At 38.4% G+C, this 17,951-nt stretch overlaps 1 protein-coding gene across 1 annotated transcript; it reads right to left on the bottom strand.

Moving 5' to 3' along the window:
* Positions 1-8,975: 8,975 nt before the first annotated feature.
* On the bottom strand, positions 8,976-10,723 carry LOC106176929 (protein BTG2). Its single transcript, XM_013559522.3, has one exon. The coding sequence runs from the start codon at positions 10,363-10,365 to the stop codon at positions 9,724-9,726; it is 642 nt and encodes a 213-aa protein (XP_013414976.1). The 5' UTR covers positions 10,366-10,723; the 3' UTR covers positions 8,976-9,723.
* Positions 10,724-17,951: the final 7,228 nt, after the last annotated feature.

The raw sequence follows: 17,951 nt of genomic DNA, 5'->3' as shown, positions 1-17,951 counted from the left end.
ATACCATATTCAGCTTTTATACTGGTTTTTAATTTACATCATTCTGACAGTAATAAGGTATGGGCTCTGAGTCTCACGCCTTTATTTAACACATTTTATTCATATCTCTTTATATCTCGGTTTTGTTGTGAATTCATGCGCCCTGCACAAGAGGGTATACCATTTAAACAGGTGAGCTTCATATTAAAAGCGGCTTTGAAAACAATACGGGCAGTTCGCCGAGGGTAGCACAGACGCAGATCCGACTTGCAAAACCCGTGAAAAATCCCCCACTGCAGTTTCAGTCAAACGTTCAGTATGCTTTGTCTTCGTATGGCGGTGAATGAAAAGAATAATGAACTTTTTGGAAGCAAGGTTAAACTCCAGTCCAATCCAGGGCTCAGAGTCCAGGGTTTACAGCACACCTTAAATATAGATGGGACTTTTACGTGATAAGTATTGCGCAACTTCTGTTTAAGCCAGAAGGGGAGAGAAGTTTTTGATATCGTATAGGTAGATATACATGTAGTGCAGTTCCATTCGTGCTTGGTGACAAATTATCAAAGATAAGATGACGGTATTAAATTACCAGGTGGGATTTCCATCTGAAAGTGCGATGCCGGTTTTTCTTAGGCTGAAAAAGCCCCTATAGTACTGTGCTGTGTCATAAGAACTTATAGTAACTATATGGGAAAAACCCCTGGAAAAACCCGGTGATGCAACTCACAATGACGATGTACTAAACGGGTCCCAATACAGGGGCGGATTTAGGCCGTCTTCTGGGTCTTCTGGAAGACGGTCAGATTTTCAAGTTTACATTGTCAGCCATCTAATGTTTTCTGTCGGAAGACGGTCAAAATGGAACATGGATCAACAAAGATAATTTGGAAGACTGTCAGAAAATATCTCTGGATCCGCCCCTGCAATACGTTATTTTTCATATATAGTATCTCAGAGACATTCTACAGTTAGAATTTAGGACCTGAGGACTCGGATTACTGTACTTGTTGTTTCCAAGTACTAGAAAATGTGTTTAACATTGCAATTCTTCTAATGAAATAGTAATGTGACTTTAACCCGCTTCGGTTAAAAACCACGTTTATCTATTTGCGTAGTTGCGGGAATATATTGAGGGCATCTTAAAATAAATGCTACCTTATCTGCTGCGTATAATGTACAGAACCGTGTTGTTCGTTATCTGTTAAATGCGCAGCAAAATGTTTGGTTTCTAGAATCATTTAAATTAGTACCTCTGATAAATGATCTAATATAAAGGACATAGTTAATGATTAGACTGTTCAGAGAGAGAGAGAGAGAGAGAGAGAGAGAGAGAGAGAGAGATGGAGGACAGGATAACAAGGTGGCAAATTCAACCACTATCCGCTCTTTTAGAAAAGACACAGAAATCCATTTCTCTTTGCATGTTACTTATAACTGAAAAATGTCCCAAAGCCTTGCAGCATTTTCTTTACGGAAGGGGGAGGGCACCCCCCCCCCCCACCCCCCACCCTCCTCATTCATGATTAACATCAAGCATTGCCAGTGAAATAACTCTTCACGAAAACAATTTATGGAAGATCACGGAATGCTGAAATATGTGATAATACTTAATTCCGTCTACCCTGTAGGCAAATCTTCATCGAAGCCCTCAGAGTAATTAGACGTCGTGCAGAGTCTATCCCTATACCTATTAGAAACCGTGTTTAATCATACCATTGCTGATTCCGGGAAATGGTATGAAATTAAATGACGCAATGTCTGTATCATTCACCTTAGACATTGCTTGCGACAACATATTTCACATGAAATTATTATTGAAAAATAAACTACGAAGTATCTGGAAATCGAATTTGTTTCTCTGCCTCTGACTTGTCCTCACAAATCAGCCAGTAAAGTTTGGGTCTTTTGTGGATAAATCACCTGGATGAAAGAAAAGAGGTTTTTGACAGACGTGAACGCGTTTTGCCAGGCCCTGTCTTTCGGGAGCTTTGAGTTCTCTGTCAATCAGCCAAGGAACTGAGGTTAAAAAAAAACAGTAGGAAATGGTATAAACAACAACGGACATAAAACAACATATAAGGATTCCCAACACGACGGCTTCATCTTAGGTCATGTCTTTATGGTACCGATGCACGTACGCACCCGCACACGCGTTCCGTAAATAAGAACCCGTCTACGCAAAAATGCATGTGCACTGCACGTACAAGACGAATATGTGATATGAAGTCGCTTCAGTTCTGCTGAATATGTTATATAAACACGTGTAAACACGTATAAACATATTATATAAATACCACAAACAAGAATTCACAGCGTGCTTGTACAGTCTGTATCACCTTGATGTATGTATGTATGTATTGTATTGTATACTTTGCTATATAATCATTTTAATTAATGCGGATATGCTTTTTAATATTTTACTGTATGGTTTATTTGTATATGAAATGTAAAAATTGAGTCGATTATTATTATTATTTTAATAACGCAAGAGTAAAGTCACGGAGTATCACAGGTTTGAGAAGGAAACGCGAATAAGTCTTTTATCGAGTCTTCTGCCAGGGGTTACGATACTTGTACTTTGCACGGATATTTTCGCTGCGCGTCAAGTTCCCTGTAGCAACAGAGAAAGATGGTACGGAGGAAAGAAAACACGAACATTACAGAGAACTGGGCGCACTCCGCTGCCTCTGCTAGCTGGGGATCGGGTCGGTTTTCACAAAGACTGCTTTAGTCTCCAGTTCACTTAACATTTACTTGATTGCAATACCTCCTTGGTAATTTCTCTGCATACTTCTCGCTGTTATGACTGCTCAGTGGAGGGGGGTCTAGAGAGTGAGAACGATAGGGGGTTACAATTAAGCGCCACTGCCACCTTTAGCAATTAAAGTTAAGAATTTACCATGCATATGTGAACTAGACTTAATAACCAAACTGGGACAGAGACCACTACACTGACTTGAAATTTCCTACTTTATCAGTAACAGCAGGGATGTGTCTCGGTGTAAACATATAATATATAATTTTGGAAAATATATATAGTCACAGAATCATTCAATATATACTTATTGTGCATTTGAAGTAATCGTTGAGGCAAACAATTGCGTTGGTCTTCTTGCCCCTCAAACCGAATTTGAAATGAATCATGCAAAAATGCTTAACTGAAGCCAAAAGACAAACGCCGGTTTATGTAACTTGGCACTGTTATGGAAGACAAGTCGCGAGACGCGAATATTTTCAGAGAATATTTCCGTCAGAACATCGTTTCTAGCCCACGTTAAGTCACACATACGACAATATTGATTTACCTTGGTGAAACCTAGTTTTTAAACAGCATAATTATTCTTGGGCGGTATACGAGAACTCGCAATAAAAAGCATTCCATAAGTATTCGTGTACTCAACAGTTTTGTGCTATTACTTTCCAGCCGTTACCGTCGTATTTTTCACTCAGAAAAAGACACTGTTTTTACATGTAATACTGGTTAGATAGCTGCATTGCTTACAGTAAAGAACGCGTAAACCCACAGGTTAAAAACTTGACATTTTTATATAAAGGACGCACATGTTGTAACATGCCTTTGGAATATGGCACGCACAATCGCTTGAAATAATACCGTGCCTTATATAAGCAACTTGGGAAATAAAACCTCTTCCTTATTAACCATATTCGTGTCTCTTCCAGCGTTCGTCATGTTACGAAAACCTTTCCTTCCTGCATCTTTGTCAACCAAAGCCTGTTCAGACGGGGAACATTTTGGATTGGAGCCGAACTAACTCACGTCATTATACGACCATGTTGATTAACCGACGTTTTGCTACCCGTGAGACAGAGTCTTCTTTGTGGTTTGGTCTGAACGAGGAGACCACAGCAGTACTGTAAGGGCGCTTATTACTGCTTCAACAAGCAGACTTTATGATTAGGAAAAAGTGAAGGACAACATAACAGACGTCATCTCTCTCATAACATGTTTTGTCCTTAGTGATAATTAAAATAAAAATATACTTGATGAGGTTGGTCTTGCTGATTTGTATAGGATTTTCATCATTACTGCCATATGCGCAACATTAACCTTTGTTTAAAGACGTCATTGTTGTTGTTGAATCAGACACCGTTGTCAGACAGCAGTCATTGATATCGTTACTGTCATAACTACGCTTTTTACCTGTCATTTGAAATGTGATAACGCTTCACCCTCGACCACGCAGTTGTCAATTATGATAGTTTTTTTTTTTTTTTTTTTTTTTTTTTTTTGCAATTTATTCCGTTTCAACTAATGATCTCTTCAATGAATCACAATTTTCTTTCTTATTTTTCTGTAATTATTTTTCTTCACAATAAAGAGTGACTGAGACAATACTGTGGAATAAAAAAGGAAACGGAGCAAAAGCAACGTATATACTTGCAAAATTACGCACTTACTGACATTGTTTACACATCCTAATGTTATATATATGTATATATATATTTCTTAAGGTGTTTTTGCCAGGTATATAATGCCTACAAGACAGCCAGCATGCGGCTCCCAGTCCAAGGACGCAGCAAGATTATAACACCTATATCTACTTATACCTACTCAGAGAGTCACGATGCACGGCGTTACGTGCAGGCCTATGCGGATGTAATGGAAAGTCGCCGCAAACAGCTTGCAACTCGGGGTGAATTAAGCGTGGGTTGTAATAAATTTCTACTTTATAATTATTATTTTGAATGAATTATCATGACCATTGAAAATATACAAAAATGCTTCAAAATGGATCAACCTAGTGTTTTCTATAATCTGCCGATGAAGGTGACAGTGGGTTTCTTGGTTTTTGCATAACAATATTCAGTCAGTGGTCAAACTGAATAAAGGCATATACATAAATCTAAAATTCGTGTCATATCAGACATTCCCTTTGATTTGTAAAATATATATGCATATAATTAAGTATGATCTTGATCTTGATATACTACGATGATGGTTAAAATGTTTAGTACTCATATGTACAGTGGGCCTTATCCAACCCTGGACAATTAGAGCCTGTAATAGCTCCCAAAATAAATAAAAACATAAAAAGTAAAGGCATAAAAAGAAGCAAATGAGCTACTATTGTGGAAAGTCAATCATCTTGAAAGATAAGATACACCACTCTTGCTTTAGTAACACCGGTAAGAATAGTAGGCCTACCTATAAGAAGAAATCACGTTAAACTGGCTCTAGGCGTTTTTTTTTTTTTTTTTTTTTTTTTTTTTTGTGTGTGTGTGTGTTTGTGTGTGTGTGTGTGTGTGTGTGTGTTTAACTAGAATCTGTAAAACTCGGACACTTTGAGGACGGAAAATTTGATTGGAGTTACTCCAGTATTCATTTTAACTAAAGGAAAAATACGTTTCACAAGATATATTTAAGACTATTTGTTTTTTCGACGAAGGAAACGTGTTAAACAGGGTCTAGGGCATATGTACCATGCACTTTGCAAGTAAACAACGCCACCGTTTGCAAATAAACAATGTTCTTATTTATAACTCCAATTAGGTGTACTGTAAATACATGGATTTACGCTGCCCTATCTAATTCCTCACGTGCCCAATTCGGTAAACAATCCTTCTTCACTTGCTATCTGCCACGTGCAACGCAAATCAATGTCCGATAAATATGAAACACCTGAGAGAGAAACTTGACCGACTTTTACAAAGCATGATCGAGCCTCTCTCAGCAAGATACCGCCTGACCTATGTACCGCTTCGAGAGTATATGGTTTGGATAATGCGCCGCGGCACGTACGCAGCTCCTCAGTTCATGTACCTGGTCATGAGTCGCGGTTTAGTGGGGGTTTTAATATGTTTTATACCGCAACGGGTTTGGCAACTTTATTTACGTGTCAAAAAACCGAGATTGTGATGTGCCGAGACAGTCGTACTAGGTAGACAAATTATGAAGCCATGAGCTATTTAGTGTTGATCTAGCATGGTATTAGCATGGTCTATCCCTCTTTCCCTCTCTCATTCTCTCTCTCTCTCTCTCTCTCTCTCTCTCTCTCTCTCAGACACACACAAACACACACACACACACATTTTAAATAAGATCAAATAATCCAATACGCGTTGTCCTTTTTTCGTATAGTTCCTCAATTAACTTAATTTATCCTACAATTTAATGCGGTGCCACATTAACTAGTATTAACCTGATTTGACTCATGATATATCCCCACCTTGTTGGTGATAATACACTTTCAGTTAACCTCAGTCGACTGCTATTAGAGTTTCAAAGTGCTCACAAATATTAAAGACTGCAAATACGCCAGGCCAGCAGAAAAATATTCTCTGTCAAGAACAAACAAATTTTTTTAAATAAATAAATTTTTGCTCTGCTCCTTATATTATCGGGATTCTTATTTCTCCACACTTAACAGTTACACGTGTGTGACTTTTTTTACTCTTTTTTTATTTTTTGGAGGGGAGCGGGAGGGTTGTTTTACTTTTAATATATATTCATAACAATTCATGTGTGCCTGCGTACACACACACACACACATGCACACACACACTATATCAAAAAGAACATAGCACCCCCCCCCCCACACACACACACACACACACACAGATCCGCCCACACAAGGACCTACCAAACAAAACCCCTTCCAAAACCTGTAACTTAACCTCCCTCTTCGAGTCCACTAATGGCTAATAGCGACCACCTGGTCCTCCTTTAATTAAACCCCTAACAACTTTATCTGCCGCAAGTTGTTATTAGGACCATCGCGTCCTCGAGGTGATACACCTGGAGACTGTAATTAAGCACAGAGAGATGCTACGAACTGGTTTGTCGGTGACAAGGCGAGATCGACAGATTACGCGATTTATCTCCTGCCACGGGCTGGGCCATTTATGCTGGGTAATAGCGCTAGGCTGCTGTGCTCTATGCTGTGTGCTACCTGTATCGTTTTCCCTATCGACGTCCCGTTGTGGCGCGGCTCGAACGTTCTGTGGCCAGACCGTCGCACTCAACATATTCTTGACGGCCAAAAGAGAATAAAAATTGAGAAGTTCATTTCAAATTTAATGTATGTTACCCCTCTTGCTTTATGGAATTTAATAATGATATAAACTGAGGAAAGTTTGATTTGAAGGAAGTAAAACGGCGATTGAGGCACTGTTGTGTAAAAACTTTCGTGGAAAATATCCACTTTTATTTAAAATTCAACTTTGGTTCAGTCCATTTAATATCAGATCAAATACTTATCACCATATGTTTCGATTGCGATCACAAGGCGTAGACAACAAGCCATAATGATGATTTAAAACTGCAATCAATTTCTCTCACGGCGGTCGGATGGCGGTGACGATCTGAGAACGTGACACCCGTATGGATGAGAGGAGCAATCACATTAGCATAAATTATCCCCTGTCTGAATACGATGAATAGACAAAGGTTGACACACATTTATCCCCCGGCCAAGAAAACTTCATGAGTAAGTCTGAATATGAGGAGGAAGTCGGTATTTTAGGCACCAGTCGAACAAATTAAACAGCATCGTCATAAGATTTTTTAAAAGCTTTGGGCTAAAGGAAGCTAATGCTTTTTAAAACTTTTAAAAGGAAAAAAAAACATTAATTCATACTGGGGCCCAAAGAAAACTGATCTATGTCAGCCATACTGCTTTTTTAATGGGCACATACAGTCACCAGTCACCATACATATAGTTCTTAAGATTTGGAGGTCTTGTGAACTTTCAATTGATTACTTCGGTGTTCATTATTCAAGTATCGGGGGAGGAAACCGTAATCAATGAAGTTTGTCTAGATCTATAGTAACTCTTGAGGGAAGTCAAATATCAAACAGATCTGTTGCCAACGCTCAATCATTTACACAGCTTGTTCAATATGAATTTGCCCGAGTTAGCTTATATCATGGAGAAGTTCCGTTTGGCTTTAATTGATCCGTGGCAAAATCTTATTATCAACTTTGTCATCAACGAAATAAGTTGCGACGTCGGATAATCCCTCTGAGAAAAAGAAAAAGACAATTAAATCATAAAGCACCTGAGTCTACTTTGTTTCAGCCTTTAAATATAGTATGCTTTTGGTCTGTCTTTGGTCAAGTTAAAAAAGACACTTTTAATGTACTATAACCTGGGTAGTACCTTAAGTAGCCTTTTTTTTGCTGTTATTTAATCGAAAACACGTTTTCATTCAATATTACCCGCAGTGGGAGACCGGCATGCGACTAAATAAATCAGCATTGCTGACTTGTTTTTAACTTCACCACAGACGTCCATTTTAAGCTTCTGCGGAAATGCGAGGTGAGAACAACAATTCACGATGCCAGGAATAATCCACCCTTTTAAGCCTACATTCGCTGTGAGTTCATGATGAATTGTATAGAAGTGGTTTCATATATATATATATATATATATATATATATATATATATATATATATATATATATATATATATACTGTGAAAATGTCACCTCCGTTCTCTTATTCTAAGAAACAAACAGACCAATTAATCCACAAGACATCCAATTCGCCCACATAATTCGGTGAAGTGACGTAGGTTTATCAGGGTAGAAAAGAGATCAATTTGGAGAAAACGTTCTAAAAATTGCACACGCTTTGGAAGGGCATTAATCTCTGTGTGTAGACCTATTGCACACCAGTGAATGACGGGCCCGGATGAGAAAGAATGGAACCCATTGTTTTCAGTCTCGCATGTCGTTCAGTACTTCAAAGTTAATTTGCATTTGTATCACGCGATAACTTATACCATCTCAGGTAAAAATGTCTATCAGACTTCTTTACAGCTGTTCTGATTTTATCTTGTTTACACCCTGGGTTACAACGGGTAGCAGTCCCTCTTACTTGTAAATTGAGTGGTTTAGGCTGACACGACAAAAAGGGTGCCTTCCGCAGTGCAACTGAAGCTCAGATGGTTTCAATTCACCATAATCGCCTTTAACTTTGTATGGGGTACGAGTAAGCTTTATCGAGGGCGAAAAACAAACCAAAACGAAAATCTCATTTTCTTTGCAATGGAGACCTCCATGAGGCACGATATTTATTGATAACAATTTCACATTTTTTTTTATTAAAGAAAACAAGTTTTTTCTTTCTCATAAGGGCGTCTGTACAGACGGATAAAAATAAGCATTTGTTTAAAATCTCTTTTTACATCTGTACAGATAAGAACAATAATAGTAACATGATTGCAAGAGATCGGGTCTACACTATCGGACGGCATTAGCCTATTGGTAATACCCGGAGATCAAAATCTGAGAAAAAAAAACATTAAAATCTGCACCATCTCAAATTCCTGTACACTGTCAGAAAAAATAAGTATACACTTTACAACTTTACAATTTACATTTTTACAACCTTTTTACAAACGTTACAACTACAAAAGAAATGTTACTGTATTAAGATATACATAATAACAATACGGAATTATTATTGCGTTGATCTGTATAGTGAGTTCATAAAGCTGCAAAGTTTATAATACTGGAACCTTTAACAGTCAAGTTTTATTCCTTGGTCCTTTGCGTGTTGACAAAGTTCATGGCAACACGAGTTATGGCCGTAGCTCAACCCAGATTGATTAACTATGAAGTCCTGTCCTTTGTGAACACATTCAAATGGAATATCTGAGAGAAAAAAGTCACCTGTTTTAACAATTCATGATTATGTAATGTGCGTAGCTCTTGTCCTTCGACGATTCCGTTTTTCACCCTTCTTTTTCAAAAATGCTTGGCGGTACGAGAAATCGGAATCAACTCGACACGAATCCGGCGAGTTGGCGAGAGAAGCTACTATTGGCGAAGTCCATGTTGAAGTTGAGAGGGGAACTGGTTGAGTAGTTGCGGTTATACTGGTCCCTGCAAGACCACGGTGCGTACGTATCCCATCCCGATGTCATGTTTGGCGAGTAGAAATTCCCGGAGTAATCCATGGCGAGGGACTGGAATTCGGGGATGGGGGATCTGGCGGGGGACGCGGTGGAGTTTGGCACAGGGGACGCTGAGGGAGATGCTGTCGGTTGTGACTCTACCTGAGGCTTTTCTTCCTCGTAACAAACTCCAATGCTGCCTTCTTCTCCAATTCTGTACGACACCTCTCCGGGGTCGACCCAAAGTGTTAGCTCGCTTGGAAACACTGATCGTAATTTCTCACCAGTCAATTCGCAGTCTGCCCCAGCTTGATGTACCAGAGGGTCCATTTGGCCGTTAATTCGTATACATCTGTATGCACTTCCTTTCGTGGGTTTGGCTGGGAACCAGTGATTCTGATAGTGGTTTTTGAGGAGCTTCAATAAAGTCCTGCTAAAGACTTCGGTCTGGTTTGTACTTACGTCGGCATTTTTTCTGACAAAGTTTGTGAGAAAGTCCACCGCACATCCTAATTCATTTTTCATCGTGTTGCTATTTTTATGTTCTCGCAGTGTTGCGACTTCAGTGGAAGAAACTGGTATTCCGTTCTGGAAGGATTTAAGTTGATGAAACGGCAGTGAGTCACCAGCTGATGCCTTTATATTTCGCAAGGTGGGGATTTTTTTCCGTAGTCGCGTATCACAAAATTTCCCTGATATATCTCACCGTTCGTTCTTTTGAGCAGTAATCTATATTGACTAGTCCGGATCACTGTGTTGAGACTAGCTGGATGGGAATTGTCACAGTTTTTGGCTGTTTTCAGGCCTAAAGGATCAAAAATATGGCCCACTTCGTTCTTCGTTGCAAACTTTTATGGCGTCCTTCTCGAAAGTGAGCAGGAATAATATTTGACGTCATGCATAATTATCTGTGACGTCAATCAGTAAACAATGAAACCTGGCCAATCATAGCGCGCGATTACTCAAAGGCCATATTTGGAGGCGGGTTGGCATAGAATAAAGAACAATATGAACGCCGGGTAATGGGTTTTAATCGTAAAATGTACTACAAGTTTAATAAATTTGTATAATATTTAATCATAAATAAATCTTAATAATTCATAAATTGTGAACAATGAAATGACAAGATCAGACAATTTACCATTACGAAAAGCCTCTCTCAATTTTATTCCTGGCGAATCTTTGTTTTTAAAAAACCGAGCGATTATATTAGCTTTCTATGCCCCGAGTGACGTACGGGATAATTTTAGAATCAACAATTCGCTTGAATACAAAGTAAACAAAGGGGATTTTTCCTCAAAACAGGGTGTTGCAGCAGGTGTCGCAAATCGGTTGCAAAGATATTATGAGGCCGTCGGCAGAAAGACAGTTTAAATATAAACTATATTTCTTAAGAATTATAACTTGGACGGTTGAAAATATTCTGAATTAAATGAAATTTTCTTGCAGTGTTGATTGGAAAATTGAAAACATGACTTGGGTCACGGAAAGAAGGCAAGCATTCATTCGCCATGTTATGCGTTGTATGTAGCAACCATCATGGTCGAGATAAGGGTTGGCAATTGGAATTTACATTAAGCTGACATGGTATTTAAAAGATATGGTTGTTGGACGTCAGCTTCAGACTTTATTTCTTTATCAATATCAAATGACCTCATAGAAAATGTTTTGTAACGTCAGTCTCATCGGAAATTATTTTGCATCTAATTTACACCTCTTTCCCGAGTTTTATCAAACCTATAAATGTAAAACAATCCTGCCAGTCTCATTAAATGCATTGCACAGGATTTGGCAACAAAGGGACATATAAGAACACAAAGAATAGTCTACCACCGAAAAAAAAATTTTTTTTGGATGATCAATACCTTCTCACAGTATCACACACACATACACACACACACACATAAACCCTCTCGCACACAAACCATGCAGAGACACACATGTGTGCGTGCGAGTTCGCACTTTTATCTAGTGCATTATGTACTAATAAATAACATCGGGATAAATTACACAGACATCTTAATTAAAAAGATATGAAAAACTATGAAACCCCAGTCCCTAAGGTGCTGATGTGAACATTTTATACCTGACTCTACATGTATGTATATATAACCTTGGCACAACATAACCCGGTGCTTAGCGTAAAACGATCCTTGGAGTGAAGGACTTGAAGTGGAGTGGAGTGAGTTCACGGTGCTATTGCGTTGGTGCCAAACTCAGCTGTACAGTGCAGTAAACTTCCAGTAACTGCGTCAAATAAGTTTACCTCACATAACATCCCCCGGTTCTAAGCTTACCTGTACCTTTTTAACCTTGCAGGTGGATATTTTTTGTTTATGAAGGAGAAACTGCAATTAACTGTCGTAAATAATATTGGCAAGAGTAATCAGACTCTAGCCTTGTATGGCTTTTTTTTTTTCAAAATTGGACCCCAACAGAATCTGTTGTTTATCTTATTTCTATGGATTCGTTAGTGCCTTCTTAATAAACAAATTCAGTTATATATATTTCTATGGATTCGTTAATCTCTATTTCAAAAACATATTCCGTTATAAAATATTTCTATGGATTCGTTAATCCCTATTCCATAAACATGTTCAGTTATATATTTTTCCCCGGTTCTTGAGGCAGTGCCTGGTAAAACACAACAACCCTGGATACCGAAACATTTAAAAATGTCAACCGGCATCAGTTTCCATAGAGAAACATGGCGAGCTTGATTTTATTCAAAGCTGAAAATACAATCAAAATATCTACCTGCATTTCAAGTTTTACTAGAAAGAAATAATCAAATCTTTCTATCCACACATTTCATATGAATGCATTTCAGATTTTATAAAGATGAATGCATTTCTATCTTATTTGCAATTGCTATTGCATTTGACATACATTAAACATACGGGCTACGGCGCAAAATCAAAACAAAATATCAACTGAATACCCATTTCAATCATATCTCGTTGAGGTTATCAGTGAATATGTATAGGGTCTAAATACGGTGTAAATAGTGTCCGCGTCCTGGACGGAGAGATGGCCTTGAGGGTGTGACGCAAGACACATTGCCTTGGATAGTATACCACAGAACATTTGAGGTAACACCACTTGCCCGGACACGAAACACGTAACCCCAGAGAACACAATGAATAACATAATAACATAATAACATCCCTCTGTCGCACGGCAGGAGACCGTTAAAATGCAATACGGTGTTTTAATCTGCAAGCAAGGTGAAGGAGGAGGAATGGAAGGCGAGGGGGGGGAACCTTTCTCGATGCACTTTCTCTATCAGTGGCTGTCAGTCAGTGACAGCTCTGAGCCCAATATTTCACACGTCTCTGCCTTGTTACGACAATCACAATGGTGTCATAAAACGTTGATAAGAACAGCGCATGGTGTCAAAAAAAAAATTGGTCTTCACTTTAATACCCACTTTAAAAGTTTATTTCTTTTTTATTTTCAGTAGTAGTAGTAGTACTTCACTAATATAAAATATTGCCACTGTTGTTTGAAAAGATCAGAAAAAAACGACTCATACACCAGGCCAATAGTTACTCTATTTCAGTGATATATATATATTTAATTTGAAGTGGACAAATAAATACAGGCATGAAGTTTGGGTTTAAAGTTCCTCTCTGAATCCGGCTCCAGGAGTCTGCCCGCAACCCCCCCCCCCCCCCTCCTGCCTGTAGTGTCTTACCTGCCACTCAGGTCTCAACGCTGATAATAGCACCGATAGAAGTCCCAGTAACCTCTAAAACTTATCCTCTACGAAGGCCACAGATTGATTTTCCACTAAATATTCACAGATATGTCTCTGGATAAATTGATGGAAATTTTTTCGCGTAGGAGAAAGGTGTACATTATAAACCCGCGGCACTGGTAGAGTGTGTGTTAAGTTAAACAAAGGGATCAGAAGAAAAACGTTTAGTTTATTAAACAATAATATGCGATCTTATAAACATTTTAAAAGTATTTTAACGAAAGAGATATGACAAAAAGGTTTCTCATTTAGGTAAACTACGGCTTTTTAAACAGCTACATCATAAAAAAGATATGACAAAAAATCTCTCTCATTTAGACAAACTGCAGCAATTTAACAAATGCATCTTTACGTTGTCATGTGTGTTTAGGTCTATCATGTGTGTTGTCATGAGTGTTTGTTAATCATAAAGAAGTAAAACAAGTAATGTTACTGTCATAACTGCAGAATTTCCGTCCATTCGGGTATCCGTGTGTGCAAGCAGTCTCCACTCACGACATTTCTTTTGTGTCTACCTGCCACATGAGGCAAACGACCACTGGCAGGCAGGTTAACGAGGTCGTGTCTCTAACAGATCCTTGGTTATCAGATGGTTATCAGATCGTAGATTTCTAGCGTAATGGAAAGATAACTTCCAAGACGCATCACTAGCCTTCCATGCATTCCAAAATTAAATTCCAACATGTCTCAGATTTTTTTAAAAAGTAGTCCTCATTTATTTATCTTTTTTAAGGTTTGTGTTGTAATTCGAACTCAATTTGATCTTAATATAAATCCTTTGTTCTATATAAACATTTTATAATTTTTATTCGAACTCATTTATCTTTACAACATCAACCTTTTAGTTTCAATGTTTTAAATAATGTTATTTTTATCATTATCATTAAGTGCATAGGAGTGGGAGCTTGGGTGGTGGTGGTGTGTGTGTGTGTGTGTGGGTGGGGGGGATTAGCCACACCCCTTTCCTATTTCTTTCAACCATACCATTCATGAGGGCAAGAAACAGGGGAGAGGGGCGTGACTAAGCGCAGTTTTTTTAATGGTTTTGGCCTTTCCCTCCATATCCCCCCCACAATCACACACACACACACACACACACACACACACACACACACACAAAGAGAGATATGCATACAAATCTGCTTCCAATTTTTCAAATTTTGATATTATTTGTGAGGAGCATTAAGAATAAAAATGACAACGATTCATAACTGCCATTAGACCCTATTGTGTTAACGTCAGACATCTGAAATAAAAATCTTTCACTTGGTAAAGGGGATTTACATAATAAATCACTGAAGATTTTACTCAGTATCGACACAGTGAAATTTATGAGAATGGCTATGATAACTTACTCGGACAAAAATAAGCTAAATGTTAACTTTCATCAATCTTTCGTCCATTTCATAATGCTTATTCGAACAAGTGCAAAAATAATCATTCGGCATCTCAAAACAACTTGCTGACACCGGATCTCTATCCTGAACATCTTTTTAAAGGTGTAATTATGATTCATTTTGATAGATTTTGTATCATTGTGACTGTCCTTATGGCACTAAAATTTCTCTGTGCTATAATTGGCTGTATAATATTCATTATTTCATTCATTCATTGTAACCCTTTGCAAGGCGAGTCCTACTTTCGGGACAATTAATTAAATAATCACTGCCCTAACTCTCCCGAATACTCCTTTAGATTATACGAGATCCTCTTATCAGTTACAAGTTTTCTGAATAGCTGCCACGAACTAATAAATGGAAGGCCCGGTTTCCTGACTCCGAATCCCCGGGCCTCAAGATTATGGCCTCTACCATTAAATAGACACTAATAGCGATGGAAAGAAAGAGCATCACTGATTACATCAAAGTACATTGAAAGTAGACGTTATCACACAGAACCTCATGTCTGAACGGGGTGGCACCCCTTTCAGCAATTTCCCATTGTTGTATCTCCTCTGTGATTTTCTTTCAAAGTCAGGTGCAATGTTAAATAATAGCTCTTTTCTCCTGTCGTTGTGTGTCGTTCTTCTAATAAATTGCCCAAGGGCGCCTGGCTATAACTGAGATGTTAGGATAGCTTTCTAAGAGGAAATTATGCAGAGCAACACTGGCTTTCGCTCGCCCCCCCCCCCCCCCCCCCCCCCCCCCCCAACAACCACCACCATCATCACCACCTTTGATGCTTTGGGAGGAGGGGGGTCCATCATAGTGGTTCTCCATTTATTTATTTATTTATTTATTTACTTATTTATTTATTTATTTATTTATTTTCTTTCAGTCAATACCAAAATTCACTTTAACTGTAAAACGAAAAAAAAATTGATCCACGTCCATTTAGGGCAAATCGGTAGTGGTAAACTAAAATCAAGTACATGTAGCTATTGATCTAAAACGGACTACTACTGTTTTAATATCTTTGGTCAAAGTAGGCTAGGAAAATGTGCATTTTATATTTTACGTCAGATGTAGAATTACGTAGAAATCTTTAAAAAATATTTTTAAAAAGGTAAACACCAATCTTCTGTTTATACATGTTTATGAGGTTCTTTTTTTTTAAATTGACCCCTGATTCCTTAAGACAGAGTTAGAGGAACCATTTTTTTCATGAAACCATGTTATCAGACATCGTTTAATTTGACAAATTTATTATAGGGTGTAATTACACTTATGCCCGTGCCGCACAAATACAATTCTAAATTGTTGAAGACTACGGTGTACCAGTCTCAGCGCAGCCGTCAGCGGCGGATTACCTACTGCGCATGCCAGTCCTTAGCATCATTAAGTGCGGAAATAAAATATGGCCTTTGATCTTCGCTTATAAATTCATGAGACGTAACAACTACCTGCGGTTAATTTGCCGTTCTAAGGCACTCAATTTTCTCTCGCCCGGTGGCCATCCGGCGAAAGGAAGATTTTCGCTCACTTGGAATGAAATCAACAGTCTGATAACGTACAAAAAAAAAAAAAAAAAAAAAAAAAAAAAAAAAAAAAAAAAAAAAAATGGTGGTACAATAATAATAACAAGTATTTTCAGAAATGTGGTTGGATGGAACTTTTTAATATACGCGTATGTCAATCTTAGGTGCAGGTTTGTTCATAGACGCTCTTTCCTACATTATTTTTTACATATCAATCACACATACACACGTGCATTCTGGTATATGCAAATCTATGGCAAGGGCAAGTCAATTAACAAATTAAAACCCTCACAAGTGCTATTTACCCAGAATTATAATATATCATATTACGTAAAGCTGTGAATATGCCAAGTGATGTGATTGCGTCACCAGACCCTGGCAGAGGGCACGAGAGTATAATGTAATCTCAGTGATGACCCGAGTTCTATGCCTGTTACGCACTCTTAGCGCACAAAGCATGCTGGCATGCATTCGTTCTATTCGTGCTTGTTTGGTTTTCTTAGCGAGTTGCCGTCACTGCTGTGTGGTCGTTAAAAACTGCACGCTCGCTAAGCCTATTGCTCCCTTGTCTCCGCACCTGTGCTAAATTCTTTTACGGCACACGGTGAACTATTAATCTGGGAGAGCAGGTTTACGTGAAAGGCTACATGTACTAAATTTGCCTCACGTTTTGACTACAATGACGATCATATTATTGGCCAGAGTAGAAAAAAAAAAAAAAAAAACGTCGTGAGACTGAATATTCTAGTCTCTGCACGATCTTATTTCATCAAAAATTTCGTCAGTTCTTTTTTGTCACTTTAATGTCAAAATTAAAGCTCAGCTATTAGCAAAAAGAATCCAGAACTAAAGTAGCAGGCAATGTTTGCGGCAAATCCGCCTCAGTCTTTGAAACTTAACAGATTGAAGTATCCCTAGCCAGGTTTAAGAAAAAGAATAAACGGGATGCAGGGCATAAATGAACGATAACATTTGGTTATCAGTAGAAAAATATTGACCCTGGGATGTTTGGGATAGCAAGAAAGCACGGCGGAGACAGATGTGAAGAGTGTATCAAGAAGATTTAACAAGTGTCAGACTGTGTCAAAACAATATTATTGACGCGAACAGCCTAACGACCGCTCCACAACGTTGGGCTATTTTTAGCAGTCAGCGTACGTACGGGGTTTCCCACGCCAGGTAAACAAAGAAAAGAGCTCGGAACATCTGTCGCTCTGTGGACCAGTAGGAGAGCCGCACACATCAGGTGGTTAATTATATCGACGCTGATCACTCAGTATTTGTCAAAGTGGAGGAGATGATTATTTGGGCTAATATTGGGAGTAGAGGAATGTTGCCTTTCAGTTCCTACTGTTGTTTGCTTAAGTCAAATGAACATATTCGACGGTGTGTATTTAAAGAGAGAGAGCGAGAGAAGCAGGGAGAGGTTTACCC

Source organism: Lingula anatina, chromosome 6 (genome assembly GCF_051362555.1).
Source record: "Lingula anatina isolate TDL-2025a chromosome 6, LinAna3.0, whole genome shotgun sequence".
NCBI classification, from domain to species: domain Eukaryota; kingdom Metazoa; phylum Brachiopoda; class Lingulata; order Lingulida; family Lingulidae; genus Lingula; species Lingula anatina.
This window is presented reverse-complemented; position numbering and strand designations above follow the sequence as displayed.

Coding starts and splice junctions, on each gene's coding strand:
- LOC106176929 (XM_013559522.3), bottom strand. CDS start 10,365: ATGAAAAATGAATTAGGATGTGCGGTGGACTTTCTCACAAACTTTGTC.